Consider the following 17,548-nt stretch of genomic DNA (forward strand, 5'->3'; position numbering starts at 1 on the left):
TGGTTCTGGATCAATAGGTTCTGGTGGTTCTAGATCAATACGTTCTAGTGGTTCTGGACCAGGCTGCATTCCTAGATCAGGAAGGATAAGGTCTAGTTGTAGTTCAGTATAAGTAGAAGGCTTTAGTAATGGATTTATGTCATCTGGAAGCGCACACAGGGGTTGTTCCCACGAAAACATCCTAAGACAAAACAAAGGATAACAAAATAGTCATGGCTGAATTGAAACACTAAAAATAAGGAACGCAAGAACACTATCTTAGATACTAGCGAGAAAAGTAACATTTGTCCAAAGGAAACTAAAAAAACAGCACCATTTTTTATCATTTTTTAATTCATAAAACTCAAAAGTAAACCATGTACCCCGGCAGTGCTCTTCCAAACATCAGCTTATAAGAGAATCAACTTCAGATTTCGGAATCACTGTTTTTTTTAACCTGGAATCACTGAATTGACGCAAAGGGAAAGGGAGAATCGCTGCCAAAGCCTGAAGACCATCCCTCGCGTAAAAAATACAGAAGCCAAGCAGCCCCAATTGGTAGATCCGCTCCTGCTTCCCAATCCCCCAACCCGTCAGGCTACTGGACCGCAACCAGCAGCCCCTATTCGACAGACACGGAATCAACCAGCCCGCCCGTGCCTGCACCCGCGCTGCCGCTCGCGTCACTGGCGCGCTCCCCGCCCACACGGCCGCTCCAGTCGCCGGCGCGCGCCCCGCCTCCCCGCTCCCCACCGCGTCTGGCCGCCGCTCGCTCGCACGGACGTGGAATCGCGCTGTGCCGTCCCTCGCCGCCAGCCCGCCCGCCCGTGCTTCCACCCGCGTCGCCATCCTCAGCTAGTATGGGTGCTACTTCGAAACAACGTACCTGGTGCCGTCTGTGGCCGAACAATCGGCGACCTCGGGCGCCGCCGCCGTTGTCGCAACGTGCACCATCGCCGCGCTACTGGTCCGCTGCCACAGCCCACTCGACCTTCATGGATTGTGGAGCCCCACTCCTCCGCCGGAGACCAGGTCCGCTGCCGCCGCCGCCGCCGCCGCCAACCGCCTCGCAGTCGATCTCGAGTTCTAGGGTTAGGGATTGGATTGGGGAAGGGAGTGAGGAATGCGGAGTCGGGGACGGCGAACAGAAAGACGCGTCGCGCGTCGGCGGTCGCGGCTTATCCTTTTGCGTGGCATGAAGGGCAAAAGTGGCAATACGAAAATACAACAGCTCATGAAAATTGTAATGGCAAAAGTGGCAAAAGTCAGCCGTAGATAGTGGCGTATTTCAAACTCTTGCGAAATTGTAATGGCACCAGCCCAATTAGACAAATTGTAGTGGCGTGATTCAAAATCGTGAAAATTGCAATGGTGTGTATCCAATAAGCCCTATTATTTTCCGGTACACGCGCGCCTTTATCGGTGGGACTAGCTACCTTTGCAGTAAAGTACTGGCTCCGTGACGGAAACTAATTGAGAACTCCGTCCATTCCAAAAAAAAAAAAAGGTTAGCAGCAGCATGGCAAAAGAAAGAGCCAAACGACGCAACACCCAAGAAGAAGAGGTATAAGTATAATGATCTCGTTTACTCATGCAGGCAGGCGACCACCATCGTCCAGCCGTCCGGTCCGACCTAGTGTGCCAGTGCCGGCGCTACCAGCCATGCATCGATTCGGCGTGTGTGCTTGTCCCGCTTGCGTGCTTCACAGTGTCCTGAGTGGCCCGTCCACTCACCCACTGCACGCACGCACCGGTGGTGGTGTTGGTCGTGTGGCGCATCTGCATCCATCCATCCATCCCCCTTGTCGTCGTCTTGTCGATCCATGCATGGAGACCTGGATGTGTACGTAGCGTGCAAGGCTACAACTCGCTAGGCTCGTTGCCGGCCGCCGCCATCGTAGCTAGCATAGGTAGTCGTCGTACGTAGAATGAACCTAGCTTGTCGCTGAGGTGGAAAATACCTTTTTTCTTTGTAATGGAGCTGCACATGCAAAAGAACCCTCCCCGATTCACCAATTTGTAGCGTTACCACGCACCTTCGTTGTTGTCGTATCCCTTACGATCCGATCGTATATATAGGTCCAAGAGTCAACGGATGATAAGAAGATAGACAAACTAAAACGGGCGATGGAGAAGATGCCGCTACCACACAACAGGCAATCGCTATCGAAATATCACTATCAGTTGCTTGAAACCAATGTTTTCCTAAACGGTAAACGGTAGACAGTCGGCGAGGTCTCATGTAGCGTTTAGACCGTGTACACGGTTTTACACGGATTACTCGTTTTTTACTTTATTTGTAAAAATAACTATAATAACCTGTGTATATATTCCTATAACATAGATAATATCATAATATAGAATTACACAACAACGGTTAGTCCAATAATATAGAATTAAGAACCTAAGTGCTAGACCTAATAGCCTAAGTGCCTAATAAAATACTCCATCCATCCCAAAATAAGTACACATCTCGCTTATCGAGGAGTCAAACTCTTTTAAGTTTGACTAAGTATGTAGAAAGTAATATTAATATTTGTATATTCAAATAATTTTATTATGAAAGTATATTCCATAACTAATCTAATGATACTTATTACACATCATAAACATTTGTAATATTTTGAAAATAATTTATTTTCAAAATATTACCCAGTGTTCGCCTACACGGCCGTGTAGACCGATTACACGCCCATTTTTTTACCGTTTACACGGCGATCCCGTGTAACCTACCGTTTATGGCCTAAACTGCACGTTTGGCTACCGAGTAGCGATTACACGCCGAGTAATCGGTCTACATGGCTGTGTAGGCGAACACTGCTTGAAACTAGCGGTGACGATAATGTGTATCACTGCCGGTTCGTGGATTCAACGGACCATGATAGTATAATTGGTAATGAAATATCATTGTCGGTTCATGGATACAAACGGCAGTGAAAACTACCTATCACGGTCAGTTTGTCTACAACCGACACTTATAGTCCATTTTGCATAAAAAAAATCCTTAGCTTTTTTATACGACGTTAAATCCAGAGAAACTTTACATTAAAATTGTATATCTCAAAGAGATATAAAACTTTGCAGTTGAAAAGTTTTCAATTTTAAATGGTAATATGTCCAAATATTTAATATAAGTTCTCGGATTGGATTTGAGATTGTTGAAAATGTCGAATGAAGACAAAGTCAAAATCAAATTTACAGTACTCGACGTGGTCTACAACTTTGTAGCCAACAATGTTTTCATTTGAGCTCAGTTGAAGTGTCAAATCTATAAATATAAGATTCGAAAAAATGTGCAGTTAAAAGAATATCATCGGTTGTATATTCACAAGTGTTGCGTATAGCTCAGATGCTATAGACGCTCGAGAGAATGTTGAGATCTTGAGTTCGAATTCAGGTCTTGAGTTCGAATTCTCAAAAGACATATTTTTCTGGGCAGTGATGCCATAATCTGATGTAATGTACAAACCATGCACAAGCGCACTATCATATATAGAGCCCTATTTGGGAGTACTACTACATCAACTCTGCTCATCGACTCCACATGGAGTAGCTTTACACCTGAAGTTTCTATAATACCCTTTTAGGTGCTTCACAAACTCCACCTTTCTCAGCAGGTGGATTTGTCCTTTTTGGCTAGAAAAATTGGGAGCGGAGCTGAAAAAGATTGTCCCTATTTAACTTACGAAGTTAAGAGGAGAGCTGGAAAAATAGAGCGGAGCAGTCCTAAACATGCCTATATAATCATCTTTTATGTTTAGGAACTTGATCATAATACTATAGTATTACATGTTCACCTCAGCTATCTACTTTAGATACTTTTATGATTTTATTACTCCTTTCCACCAACTAAAAAAATTTTAGGGGCAATGTAAAATGGTCTTCATAAAAAAAATTGTGTGCAGTCTCCGTTCCGTTGCTCGCTCCTCAGTTGCATTCTGAACGACGCGATGAGTGCACCCATGCATCGATCCGTGAGTCACACACATGTGTACGGTTTATTAAGCTGTCTAGCGTACCATCTCGATCGGTCAAAAAATAGTATTCTCTAATTTTATGGAAATTCAAATTATTATAAGCTTGACTAATATTTTATATTTGACTATGCTTGCATAGGAAACTAACAACATTTATATTCGGCAAAAAAAATCAAGTAGTTAAAAATATATAAAGATATATTTTATAACAAGTCTAGCTAGTAAATGCCAATAATTTTTGGCATTATGAATATCGGTTAAGTTATGTAACAAATTTGACTAATCATACAATGGTTTGAATTTTTACCGCAAAGCTCGAATATATGACATTTTCGGATGGAGCTATAGTCAAGGTCAAACCAAATCCACTGGAGCCTATCTTTATGGGGTTTATTTTTTTAGGGGAGCCTATCTTTATTTTTTTAGGGGAGCTCTAACTTTATTCAAACACCAAAGTAAGAGTTACAAACTCCATCAGGAGGCTCAGAAACCACACGTGTCTACCTATCGATAAAATTACAGAGCTCTAGCAACTAAATGAGCGTCGTCATTTGATCTTCGCCCTTCAAGAAAGAACTCTGCACTTGTGGAACTCTGTCTTCTGTCGTTGGTCGTTGATCTCCTGGACTATTGGTCCATACCTGCTATGCCCCTTGCTTGTGAAGCTCCTCACCACGTTGGCACAATCGCTCGCTACCCGGAATGAGTGCAACCCAAGACCACTAGCCAAAGCTAGCCCTTCACGGCAAGCCATTGCTTCGACCACCTCCGTGTCATTATACCCTTTCAGCACCAGGGCTGAAGCAGTGGCCATGCTCATCGCGAGCCACAGCGGCAGCTGGTGCACGTGCATCATGTTATGGTAGCAAATAAACTCTTGTCCATGATTGATTCGATCCAGCTAAGATCAACCTAAGGCCCAAGGGTTTGAGGAAGTCCTCCAAAGCCCAAGAACCGCATGCATGCACGCACTGTGCTGCGAGGAAGCTGAAACCCAAAGTTTGAGCTTTCGATGGATGGCCCACTGAAAGAAAACTAGATGACCTCTCTGGCTACGAGAGTCACAGCCCATATTGTGTGTGGACCTAACATGGCCAGATGGCCTACGCTCGTGCCTTGTCTCAAACAACTCTGTCGGGCCGATGGAAAGTTCTGCGGTCAAGCCTCGGGCCGGTGTTGCAAGGGAATCCGACATGCTTTGGCTTTGTAGCTTGCCATTAGTTAAGTTCAGAAATAGTCTCCATCCTAATAAAATAAGTAATATTTTAAATTTGTTCTAAGTCAAACTATTTTAAATTTATCAAGTTTATAGAAAAAAATATTAATATTTATGATATTGAATAGGCTCTGAGCAACTGTATACGTGACAGGATGGCCTTTCGCTAGGCAAGAGTCTCGAATCGAACTAAAACTCAGAACACCTTCCTTTATAAATATGATAAAAATAGTATTCAAATATGTATATTTAAAATAGGGTGTTACTCCCAAGAGCAGTTACTCTCATCTTCAATAAACCACGTTGCATATATGTGCATACTTGTTTTTCAGTTTGAGTATGTTTATAGAGAAATTTTACAATGGTTGAAAAAAAAACGAGTTAGATCCATTAACTTTTGGTGATGTGTCATCTAGGTCCATCAACTTTCAAACTATATTTTTGGGTCCATTAACTTTTGGTGGTGTGTCATCCAGGTCCATCAACTTTCAAACTGTATTTTTGGGTCCATTAACTTTTGGTGGTGTGTCATCCAGGTCCATCAACTTTCAAACTGTATTTTTGGTCTATTAACTTTTGGTGGTATGTCATCCAGGTCCATGAACTTTCAAATTGCATTTTTGGGTCCCTAAACTTTTTAACTGGTTCACAGTAAGTCCATACCCCTTCATTTAGCGAATAAATCGGACATGGCACGCCAAATAAGCAGCCACCGTGGAGTAGGTGATGAGTCTATAGCTACTCAAGATGTTCATGGAGACTTGTCTAGCAATAATTCAAATGTAGTAGCTGGTAATTCGTTAATATCCTCTGGTATTAAATTTGGGACTATTATTTTTAAGGATAAATATATTGTGGATATGGAGAAATTTATAACTATTGGACTGTCATCAAAGATATTTTATAGAGGTGCCTTATTATTACGTGGAAAGGAGAAGAAAATATAGCCAACAAAATACATCAGTATTAATTCTAAAGAGGTGGAGATCATCAATGGAATCTTTCCAACTTGATTTGCATCCTTGCCGTAGTATTTTTATTATTTTCATGCATTAGTTTCCTATCCAGTTGTGACACACAATCTCTTATCTAGCATCTAGCGTTTAGTGCCTACGTGAGTCAAATTGGTGGTTGTGTTTGGACGTGCCGTGCATGTTAGCCGAATCAGAGACTCAGGATCAATCGGTCTTAGTTGGGCTGGTGGAGTCCGAGTTTTGTTTGGATCAGGTGGTCTGCGTGCCTATACCTGTGGCTTTCGGCCTTGTACCGGGTAGATTAGACTGGATTTTATTGTGGAGTTTATTCCTCGTCGAGCCGCCGCTCGAGAAACCCTAGATGGTGATCCCATCAGGTTCTTCGTATTGAAGATTATCTCTGGATGGTGATCTCGTCATGTACTCCACGGTTGCTGCTTTTTTGGCCAGCCATGTTAGATCTATTCGCTAAACAAAGGGGCATGAACGTACGATGAACCAGTTAAAAATTTTTTGGACCTAAAAATGCAATTTAAAAGTTGATGGACCTGGATGACACATCACCAAAAGTTAATGGACCCAAAAATACAGTTTGAAAGTTGATGGACCTAGATGACACACCACCAAAAGTTAATAGACCCAAAAATACAGTTAAAAAGTTGATGGATCTAGATGACACACGACCAAAAGTTAATGGACCTACTGTGCATTGAACTAAAAAACCATAGGCCATTTATTGGGTGAGATCGAATGGTGGAAAAATAGGAGATACCGCAACTGAAAGAACTTGGAGGTACCAAATTAGGTGGGGATATTACCAAATTAGATGGGGCCACTACCAAAATATGGGAGGCAAGATATATTTTTCAATCACTACGCCAAATTCTTACTGTAGGAACGGAGACATTTTTACTATAGGGGCGGCTGGGGATGGGGGCGCCCCTACAGTGGGTGTCCTCGGGCCCCAGCAGCCCAGCCGCCCCTACAGATGGCACTGTAGGGGTGGCTGGTAACCTGAGCCGCCCCTACAGTTAGGGTTGATCTGTAGGGGCGGCTCAATCACCAGCCGCCCCTGCAGTGCCCATTTGTCTTTTTTAAAAATTTAAAATTTGAAAGGTTCAAATTTAGTCAAATGGCAAGATAACCAAAATAAAAGTTGTAGATATTGATGAGTTGAACAACTTTTGTATTCATCACTTTTACATCTGAAATCATTTATGGTTTTAAAATTTGGTTTGAACTTGTCAAATTTTAAATTTCAAATTTTAAAATGTGTAAAACATTGTCACATCCAAGTTTGATCAAACTTAAATGCTGAAGCATGATTTTAGAAATTTTTAGGAAAAAAAACCATCACATTTGGAGTTAGTATAAAGGAGAACAACTAGTTACAAAGTTTACCCACAGATTAAAAAGAGAAATCACACTGTTCTAGATGATCCTTACATGATCATACTGAACAGTGTGATTTCTTTTTTTAATCTGTGGGTCAAATTTGTAACTAGTTTTTCTTCCTCATACTAACTCCAAATCTGATGATTTTTTTCCTAAAATTTTCTAAAATCATTCTCTATCAATTTATTTTGTTGGTTTTGTCAATATATACATATGAAAAGTTTGAGCAATTTAAATTTTGAATTTCAAAAAAATGCAACTTCAGACAAGATTTTGGTACCCCAAATGATTTCAGCTAAAAAAGTGATAAATACCAAAGTTGAATAACTCATCAAGATCTACAACTTTTGTATTGGTCATTTCTTCATATGACAAAGTGGTAGTGACATTTACCCAGACAAGGGGGGCATGCTCCTCGGCCAGAAGCGCTGTACACGGCGACGTAATTGTTTCCCGTCGTTCGATCGTGGGATGGACGATGCTGATTCCTTGAATTAGCTTCACACGGTGCTTAGTTTCTGGCTTCCATTGCCTTTACTCTCCTTGCTTCGGCTTCTTGCCACTTACCGGAGCGCCTCGGTTTCTGCCCGATCGGTCTTCTTGGCCCGACGGCTTCGGTCGTTCCTCCTCACGTCCTTTCACCGTCTTCGCTGCACATTGGCTTCCTCTGCTTGCTTCTCTTGAGTGCCTTCAGTTCGCCCCTACACCCTTTTCGCTGCACATCGTCTTCCCCTGCTCGCTCCGCCTGACGCCCTTCCGTCCGCCCCTACACTGACGCCGCTTTGCTCTGCCGTTTTGCCTTTGGGTTCGCCTCTGCCAATGCCTTCGTTGGTGCATCTCGTGGAGGAATAGTTGATTTGCCCCATTGCTCTGCTCCTTCCTCCGCCGAGTGTGCCGTTCTTGCCGGATTTGGTTGGGGAAAGGGGGCTGCTGCCAGGGAGTTCCATACCTACCTGCGGTTTTTTCCGCGACGTTTCAAATCTGCTCGGCTTCAGGTAAGACGCCGCTCCTCCACCACAAATACATTCTGTTCCAGTTACTGATTCATGTAGATTCTTACACTGATATGTTACTGCTGTTTTTGGGTTCTTGCCACATGAATCAAGGGACGCAAACGGTTGTTGCGACTGTTCGGAGATTGCCCATGGTGTGTTTTGTGTAAAAAATAGAGTGTGTCTAAAATTTTTTCAAAACAAAACTGTGGCTTTCCACAGCCGAATCAGTTTTCGAAATAAAACGAAATCGATTTGTTTCAACGAAGCTGATTTGTTTCAGAACGAGCCTCCTGTGCCTGCTGATTTGGTTCAAAATTGTGACCATGTTCTCTCTCAATCTTTCCTATCTTTGTATGTTGCGCGAGGTTGCTCGCCACTGCTGTCTACCTTATGTAGCTTGTATACATGAAATAGGTGACGGTGGCGAACACATATATGGGATAGAGGTTGAGCTTACGGCCAATGTGGTTCAGACAACCTCCAAAACACTATTTTTCTGGGCCCAGGATGCTTTACATGATAGTTTCGCCTATGAGGCAGCAGCATTGCAGACTCTTATAGTCTTACAGACCGTATATGGATTCTTGGTTATTGACTACAACATCCATGGCCTACAATTATATAGAGATTTAGCTCATTATTTGTTTCCTATTGCTAATAGGGGGGCTCAACTTGCCAGATTAGTCGTTGCAGCGTCAAATGAGGACTCATTGTCATTTTTAGATGTTGCGATGTTTGCGCAGCAGTTACTAGATGAGCTTACCTGTTAGTTTACAAAGTTTGAGTATTAGGGTGCTTCTAAGTTTACACTCGTCTTTTAGGTTTCGCGTTTGTTTAGTTCTCCCTATTGTATGTGCAGCTATGTAAATAAAGAGGTAGTGCTGCTTATTTTGTTGCTTTCAAGATCTTTTTCTTCCTTATTTATTCTTTATGGCCACCTTATTGTTTATTTCTTATCGCTTAAGATATGTCCACACCTTCTCCATTCTTATGTGCTTACATTATAAACAAAACAAAGGAAATCAGTGCTCCACGTTCCTGGTCTGTTACCTTATGCATGATCATGTAATTTTGTTGTTGGTAAACCGAGATAACCTCATGAACCAGACCCACTAGATAACCAGTTGGTTATGATATATTTTTCCCATCAAAAGACCTGCTTTCATTGTTGTATGTCTATGATAAGATGCGCAGCCTTCATCATCTATGGAATGACAAGTTCAAATGCCTGCTCCGCTTTCGTGTATGTACACTGCTTTTTATGTCATTCGCATTCTTAGCTGACCAGTGTCTAGAGGTGTATCCAAAGGCCTGGTTGTTATATTGTTTTATTATATCTAACAATGTATGCCTATATTTGTCACCGGATGCTTCACTGCATATAGATGCCTCCGCTGCAGGCACATCGAGCCGCCGCTGAGCAAGAGGACGTATGTATCCTCCTGCCTATAGGCTAATACATTTAGGGATACTCTTATATTGATCTGCTTCTTACCTATGCTGTTCTTGAATCAGCCAATAATTCCTCTTCTTGTATACCAAGCCATGATCCAACAACCTCTAGACAAAGAAGAAGAAAGCTCCTAAACCAGCATCGTCGTGTGTGGGGAGGTATTGTTACGGTCTTCATAATACCTGTGTGCTTTAGATGCCACCGTGTTTCAGACCTACGTCTCCTATACAGGTGCTGCTACCCTGCACAGTTCCAACCTACAGTGCGGACAATTTGATGAAGAGTTCATAGAGGCTCTCAAAGGTCACAGTCCTATCTCCTTATGTCCTCGTTACCTTCAACGCTGTTTTCAGCCTCAATCAACTATTCCTACATTATCAATATTTACCTATCTCTTCCATCAACAACCTACAGTGTCATATCCTGGTAGATCCTACTATGGAGGACCAAACCAGGAATGCTGCAACTATCATGCCATTTTCTGGCATGCTGAGAAGATTGGCCGAGAATCCCGAACCGCCTCTAGATCTATTATCTACAACAAATGTTGTAAAGGAGGCAGAGTTGTTATTCCGCCTTTTCGTCCTAGACCTGAACCCTTGGCATCTTTAGCAGCATTTGATGGAGGACCTGTTTCTAATAAGTTTATGAAAAACATAAGGCGATACAATTGCCTTTTTGCATTCACCTCTATGGGAGCCAACATAGATCGAACCATGAACGATGGCAGGGGTCCACTAGTTTTCAAAATTTCTGGACAAATCCATCACCGCATTGGTGCTATGCTGCCTCTAGATGGTCAGTCTCCAAAGTTTATTCAGCTATATGTATATGATACATCCAGCGAAGTTGAAAACAGAATTGCTTTGTTAGATCATGAGGACAGAAGAGAATTAGATTTGGATCCTACAATTGTGCAGTACTTGGCTACCATGCTTGATGCTCATAACTCATTTGCGCAGCAATTCAGAATGGCTAGATATAGATTGGCAGATGATGATGCTGAAGATTTTGTTATCCGCATTGTTGGCCCAAAAGATGGAGATCCACCCCAATATAGTTTACCAACCACTGACCAATTAGCAATGCTTGTAGTTGGTGATTTCAGTCTTGACGCATTTCAGCGAGACATTATTGTCCAGAAACAAACAGGAGACCTCCATCAAATCTCTGCTTTGCACCCCGCTTTCATGGCGCTCCAATATCCTTTACTATTCCCATATGCGGAACGTGGTTGGTAGACTGGTGTGTTATATACTGGACCTACTCAGTCATCACAGAATGCTCATGTCAAAGTAACAATGCAGGATTATTATTGCTACATGTTTCACTATAGAAAGAATGAACCCAATCCTTATCTATGCTACGGAGCCTTATCAACTCAAGCCAAGGTTGATGCGCGTGCTTGTGTTGATGAAAATAGACTCCAGTACATAGTAGATCACCAGGCTGATATCAGAATGGAGAGTATCCAAGGAATTTGCGACGCAATAGGCAGAGGATCAGAGGAAGGTAGTGAGGTTGGGAAAATGACTGTGCTACCGGCGTCATATACTGGTGGTAGGCGTTACATGATACATAACTATCATGATGGTATAGCCATCAGCCGAGAATATGGACCTCCTGACTTCTTCATCACATTTACATGTAATCCTAAGTGGTTAGAGATCAGCGAGGCTATCTTTGAACCTAGTCAAAAGACATGCCACCGAAACGATCTTGTTGTCAGAGTATTCAACATGAAATTAGAAGAGCTTCTGCATGACCTTAAATGTGGGACACCCTTTGGCCCTTGCAGTGCAGGTATTAGAACCTTCGTTTCATCAGTATAAACCTTCCGACCTATGTTTGTGTGTGTACGTCCTCATTGACATACTAAGATCCTTCTATTTAACTGCAGCGCTTCATACCGTCGAGTTTCAGAAACGTGGCCTTCCACATGCGCATATAATTCTTTGGACTTCCAAAGATACATCTGATCTGACTCCCACAATGATAGACGCATATGTATCTGCAGAGATCCCTAATCCAAAACAAGATCCGTTAGGTTATGCCTTGGTTGCAGAACATATGATACATGGACCTTGCGGTAAAAATAATCCTAGGTGTCCATGCATGAAAAACAATAAGTGCTCAAAACATTTTCCCAAACCATATCAGCCAGAGACTATAGTTACCTCTGGTGGCTTTGTTGTGTATAAAAGGACTCAAAATAGCCTCTTTGTATGCAAGAGTGATCTTTAATTGGATAACAGATGGGTCGTACCATATAGCACGCTTCTATTAAAAAAATATCAGGCACACATAAATGTTGAGTGGTGCAATAAAACAACCTTTATCAAGTATCTCTTCAAATATGTGACCAAAGGAGCAGATTGTAGTAAGGCTTATCTACAAAGGGTCCAGAGAGGTCAGCAGGCACCATGTGATGATGGAACGCAGACTATAAATGAGGTAAAAGAATATCTTGATTGTTGATATATTTGTGAGCAAGATGCGTGTTGGAGAATGTTTGGGTATGATATTCATAGGCATTATCCAGCAGTAGAAAGAATGGTCATACATCTTCCCAATGAAAACTTCATAACTTTTAGTGCCCGAGCCAAAATGGACAGGTTAGTGTCAGTAGATTTTTTGAGGAGAACAATGCTGACTCAGTGGTTTGTATGCAATGAAATATTCCCTGAAGCTAGGACATTAACCTATCCAGAGTTCCCCTCCAAATGGATATGGGATCAAAGAGATCGAAACTAGACAAAACGAAAGCAGCAGCATGGTAAGATAGGCCGTCTTCACTATGTACATCCATCAGCTGGAGAACGGTACTACCTTCGGGTGCTGCTGCTCACAGTTAAAGGGCCAACAAGTTATGAACGCCTCAGATTCCATAATGGCACATACCACTGTACATTCAAAGAAGCATGCAGATCCCGCGGACTCCTTGATGATGATCAAGAATGGTATAGTGCTTTTGATGAAGCAGCAGCTTGGGCCACTTCACCACAGCTACGAAGCTTATTTGTCACCATGTTACTGTTCTGCGAAGTGAGTGACGAAAATACCTTCTTTGAAAATGTATGGCATCATCTAGCTGATGATATCATCTATCAGTATAGAGATATGATCAGTGATCCTAACCATGTGTTGCCTAATTCAAGACTCAGAGACTACTTGCTAGAAGAACTTTGTGCTCTTTTCTCACAGAGTGGTAGAAACATCACTGATTTCAACCTACCTCCTAAGACACATGCTGAATATCCTATTCTACACAATCGTCTCATTGAAGAAGAGCTATCATATCCAATCGATCCATTGATTGACATGAACAATCCAACTGCCTCTCTCAATGAAGATCAAACAAATGCTTTTCATACAATTGTTAGTAGAGTGCAGCAGAACCAACCTGGTTTCTTTTTTGTATCAGGGTATGGAGGAACTGGTAAAACATATTTATGGAATCGAATAGTTGGTTATCTTAGAGCACACAACAAAATTGTTTTGGCTGTGGCATCATCGAGAGTAGCAGCCTTGCTTTTACCAGGAGGTCATATAGCTCATTCAAGATTCAAAATACCTTGTGAGGTAGAGGACGATATGATCTGTGATGTTAGCAGAGGCACCATGCTTTCTGAACTCATTGAACTAACAAGTTTAGTTATTTGGGATGAGGCACTTATGGCTAACAAAAAATGTTTTGAAGCCTTGGACCATACATTCCGCGACATAGAAAAAGTAAAAAATCCTCAAGCTGCACACATTGCGTTTGGTGGCAAAGTTGTTGTCTTAGGAGGAGACCTCAGACAAATCTTGCCTATGGTCGAAGGCGGAACCAAACAAGATGTTATCAGCGCGACCGTAATCACATCTTGGCTCTGGGTTCATGTAGAGATACTAGGCTTAAAACAGAATATGCGGTTGATATGTTCAGTGGATGATCCATACCAACAACAAGAGGTTGCTACATTTAGTAAATGGATATTAGATATTGGTGAGGGGAAATACTATCTGTCGCAAAGGACGGTGAAGATGAACCAAGCTGGATCACAGTACCACACGGATTACTGTTACCTGCTGATGGTGATAGACTTGCAGCTATTGTACAGTCAGTGTATCCTAACTTTGAAAGTAGATACAAAGACCCTGCGTATCTTTCGCAGAGAGCTATACTAGCTCCAACAAATGAAGTTACAGACATGGTCAATGAGTACATGATTCCTTTGGTTCCTGGCACAGAGAAGGAATATCTAAGTTCGGATAGTATCGCCAAATCAACTGCGCAGCATGAGGCATATGATCTCCTATATCCTATTGAGTTCCTTAACTCAATTAGTGGTAATAATTTCCCACAGCATAGAATTGTACTCACAAAAGGAGTTCCTGTAATGCTGCTGTGCAACTTGAATCAAAAGACGGGTCTCTGCAATGGTACAAGATTGATTGTTACGTCAGTTAGAGAATGGACAATTGAAGCTATGATTATGAATGGACGTCATAAAAATCAAACATTTGCCATACCACGCATTACTCTATCTCTGAAAAGTAACAAATATCCATTTGTGCTGCAACGACGTCAGTATCCTGTAAAAGTTTGCTATGCCATGACAATCAATAAAAGTCAAGGTCAAACGTTGTCTACCGTCGGCATCTATCTAAAAAAACCAGTTTTCACACATGGTCAGTTATACGTTGCGGTTTCAAGGGTAACAACAAAACAAGGACTCAAAATCTACATAGAAGATGACGAGGCCATGCCTACTAATGAGACAAGAAACGTTGTTTACAGAGAAGTTCTGCAGCATCTATCTTAGCAACTTAGTGTATCCTGTTCCTGTAAATAGTGTTCATGCAGATCGTTCATCGTACCTATATATTGATAATGAAGGCACCTTTGCTGCTGCTAATATCTTGTATCGCAGTTGCATATACGAACAGAGTAATCTTCTGAGGTAGTATAGACACCTATGTACAGTACATAGGCCCAGCTGTATGTGCTCTATTTTAAGCAAAGTTTCCCGTGTACAGCAGATGTAGATAGTATCCATCAAATTGTTCAGCAGTGTAATATAGCCTTTTGTTATTACCCAATGAATGAAATGGATACCTTTTCTAATTTACATTTGCAACATCGCCTGCACAGCTTTTAGATTTTTTGGTTTCTGTAATTGCGATGAAGCCTTTACAGTACCATATATACATACATATATAGAACTAAATTGTTGCTACATGTATGACAGGTGCACCATGCAGGAACCAAGTTTTCTTAATAATCTACAGAAAGGCCGCCACTCGCATGGCGTTGTTGCTCGGGTCATTAGAAAATGGATCCACTATGAAAACAATGGTCAGGGTCCGCCTCTCTACATCGGCATGGTTCTAGCAGATGCAAAGGTATTAACTCGGTTTTTTTCAATACACTATTCATGATGCTTCTATGTGCAGTGCAAAAATACACCTATATCACCATCTGAAACATGATCTAATTCAGTTCATGCTTGTACCAATAGGGAAGTGCTATATATGCTGAAATCTCAGATGACCTGATTAAAGAGAAGGGCCATCTTTTCGATATCGGCAAAGTTAGTGTTGTCAGAAAATTTGTAGTTAGCAATGCGAAAAAGAGCTACAGACCAGTTGATAAGAACCTCATGATAGATGTCACCGACTACACATCAGTTGAGCTTGTACGAAATCCCCCGCACTCAATTCCAGAATACATTTACAGAATCACTCCGTTACGAGCTATCAAACCAGCACGAGTTGTGTACAATTTGATAGGTAAACTATTCTTTCATTGAACTGTTCTTGCATAGCTTTTCCTGTGTATTCTATAATGCCAAGGTCCTAATACTTAGAATATTTGAATTGTTGCCTTGTAAGATGTTCTGGGATATCTCATCAAGTACGTAGCAGCTCACACGTTTGTTCCAAAAAACACAGAGAAGGCAAAAACACTCAGGGAAATCTACATCAAAGATCTTGGGTTTGTATACGAGATAAGAATCATGATTTATAAAGTAATAGCTACCTCATGTTGCTTACATCTTATTTTCATGCAGAGAAAATGTTATGAAAATTACTCTATGGGGTGATCAGGCCACAAGTTTCAATATTGACAATGTGTACGATGCCACAGCTGGTAATCTCATCGTTTGCCTCATCGTCAGTTGCAGTGCACGAGAGGATTTCAAAAATAATGGTACTACCTTTTCTAAAATTACACCGAACATTACTGAATATATCTATCAGTGTTTCTCATCAAATGCGATTAAATGTTCGAACTGCAGACAAAACATGCTTGACTGGAACCTCAGCTTGCACTTACTACTTTAACCCCAGCATTCCAGAGGCCCGTGGTTTTCACTCTAGGTACGAATCTATACCAACAAAAATCATACGTGCTTCCCATGTTTCAGCTCTAATCATACCATCAATTGTATCACTAGGTTCAAGAATACTCCAGTTTATATTGAGCAGCCTGCACAAGAGGAGGAAACAGCCCCAACTGTGATTAAAGATGTCCAGCTGTTAGAGAAAACTATAGCGGAGCTCAACAATGTCGATCCCTTTGATGATGAGGTGCATATTTACATTTCTATGCCTTCCCTCTTCACCACCATGTAGTTTCATGTTTGATTCTATGTCTCATACTATACTATACTATTTACCTTATTTACCAGTGACGTACCAAAACATCTATAGAAATACTATAATATTCTCCTAACTCTCTATTGTATTACAGAACACAGGGCCATACAAAGTTACAGTAACAATCCTGTCAATCATAAATACTTCTAGCTGGTGGTACATGGCCTGCAAACCATGCAAAAAAAGGCAGGCCAACAGCTAGATGGCAGTTACAGATGCCCAAAATGCGATGGCACAAACACAGTTCCTAGGTACCTAATATTCACGATACCTCTCTTTCAAATGCAAACATGAATGTGCTATTTCCAGCAAAAAAAACTTCACCTCTGTATAACATGAGCAGGTACTTACTATCATTTACGGCTGAGGATTCCACAGATGAAGCACGTTTCTTTGCGTTTGACGACGAAGCAACCAAAATGATTCAAAAAGATTGTCAGGCGCTGATCAACCCCTTGTATGCAAAGGATGCATTACCTCAGGCACTACAGAACATACTCAACAAGAAATTTATCTTATCGGTTGATCTTACTAATGAATCGTGTAAGAGTGTTAAAAAGAGGCAGTACCAGGTAAAAGCAGTTTTAGAAACACCAGCAAAGCACAGTTCCACAAAGGCAATTTCCACGTCTCACTATGATCCAACACAAGGCACGAGTTCAGCTCCAGTCATTGAAAGCCCACATCGCTCAAGCAAACTCATTTTGATTGAAGCGGCAACACAATCTGTAAGCAACTTCTACATCTCTTGAGGTATACATATTTGACCATAAACTCTGCTCACTATGATCTCAACATTATAGACTCCACCACCTGCCATTGCAGCAGACCACGACATCTCCAAAGATAATACAGACAGGTACACAACCACATATAATTCTATGTTTAGTTACTATGCAACCCATAACCAAGTA

At 41.6% G+C, this 17,548-nt stretch overlaps 1 protein-coding gene across 1 annotated transcript; it reads left to right on the top strand.

Annotated features, from left to right (window-relative positions):
• The first annotated feature begins 10,705 nt into the window (after positions 1-10,705).
• On the top strand, positions 10,706-11,230 carry LOC136488317 (uncharacterized). Its single transcript, XM_066485295.1, has one exon. The coding sequence runs from the start codon at positions 10,706-10,708 to the stop codon at positions 11,228-11,230; it is 525 nt and encodes a 174-aa protein (XP_066341392.1).
• Positions 11,231-17,548: the final 6,318 nt, after the last annotated feature.

Source organism: Miscanthus floridulus, chromosome 10 (assembly GCF_019320115.1).
Source record: "Miscanthus floridulus cultivar M001 chromosome 10, ASM1932011v1, whole genome shotgun sequence".
Lineage (NCBI taxonomy): Eukaryota > Viridiplantae > Streptophyta > Magnoliopsida > Poales > Poaceae > Miscanthus > Miscanthus floridulus.

Bases quoted from the DNA above. Each gene is read 5' to 3' on its own strand.
- LOC136488317 (XM_066485295.1), top strand. From the start codon at position 10,706: ATGAACGATGGCAGGGGTCCACTAGTTTTCAAAATTTCTGGACAAATC.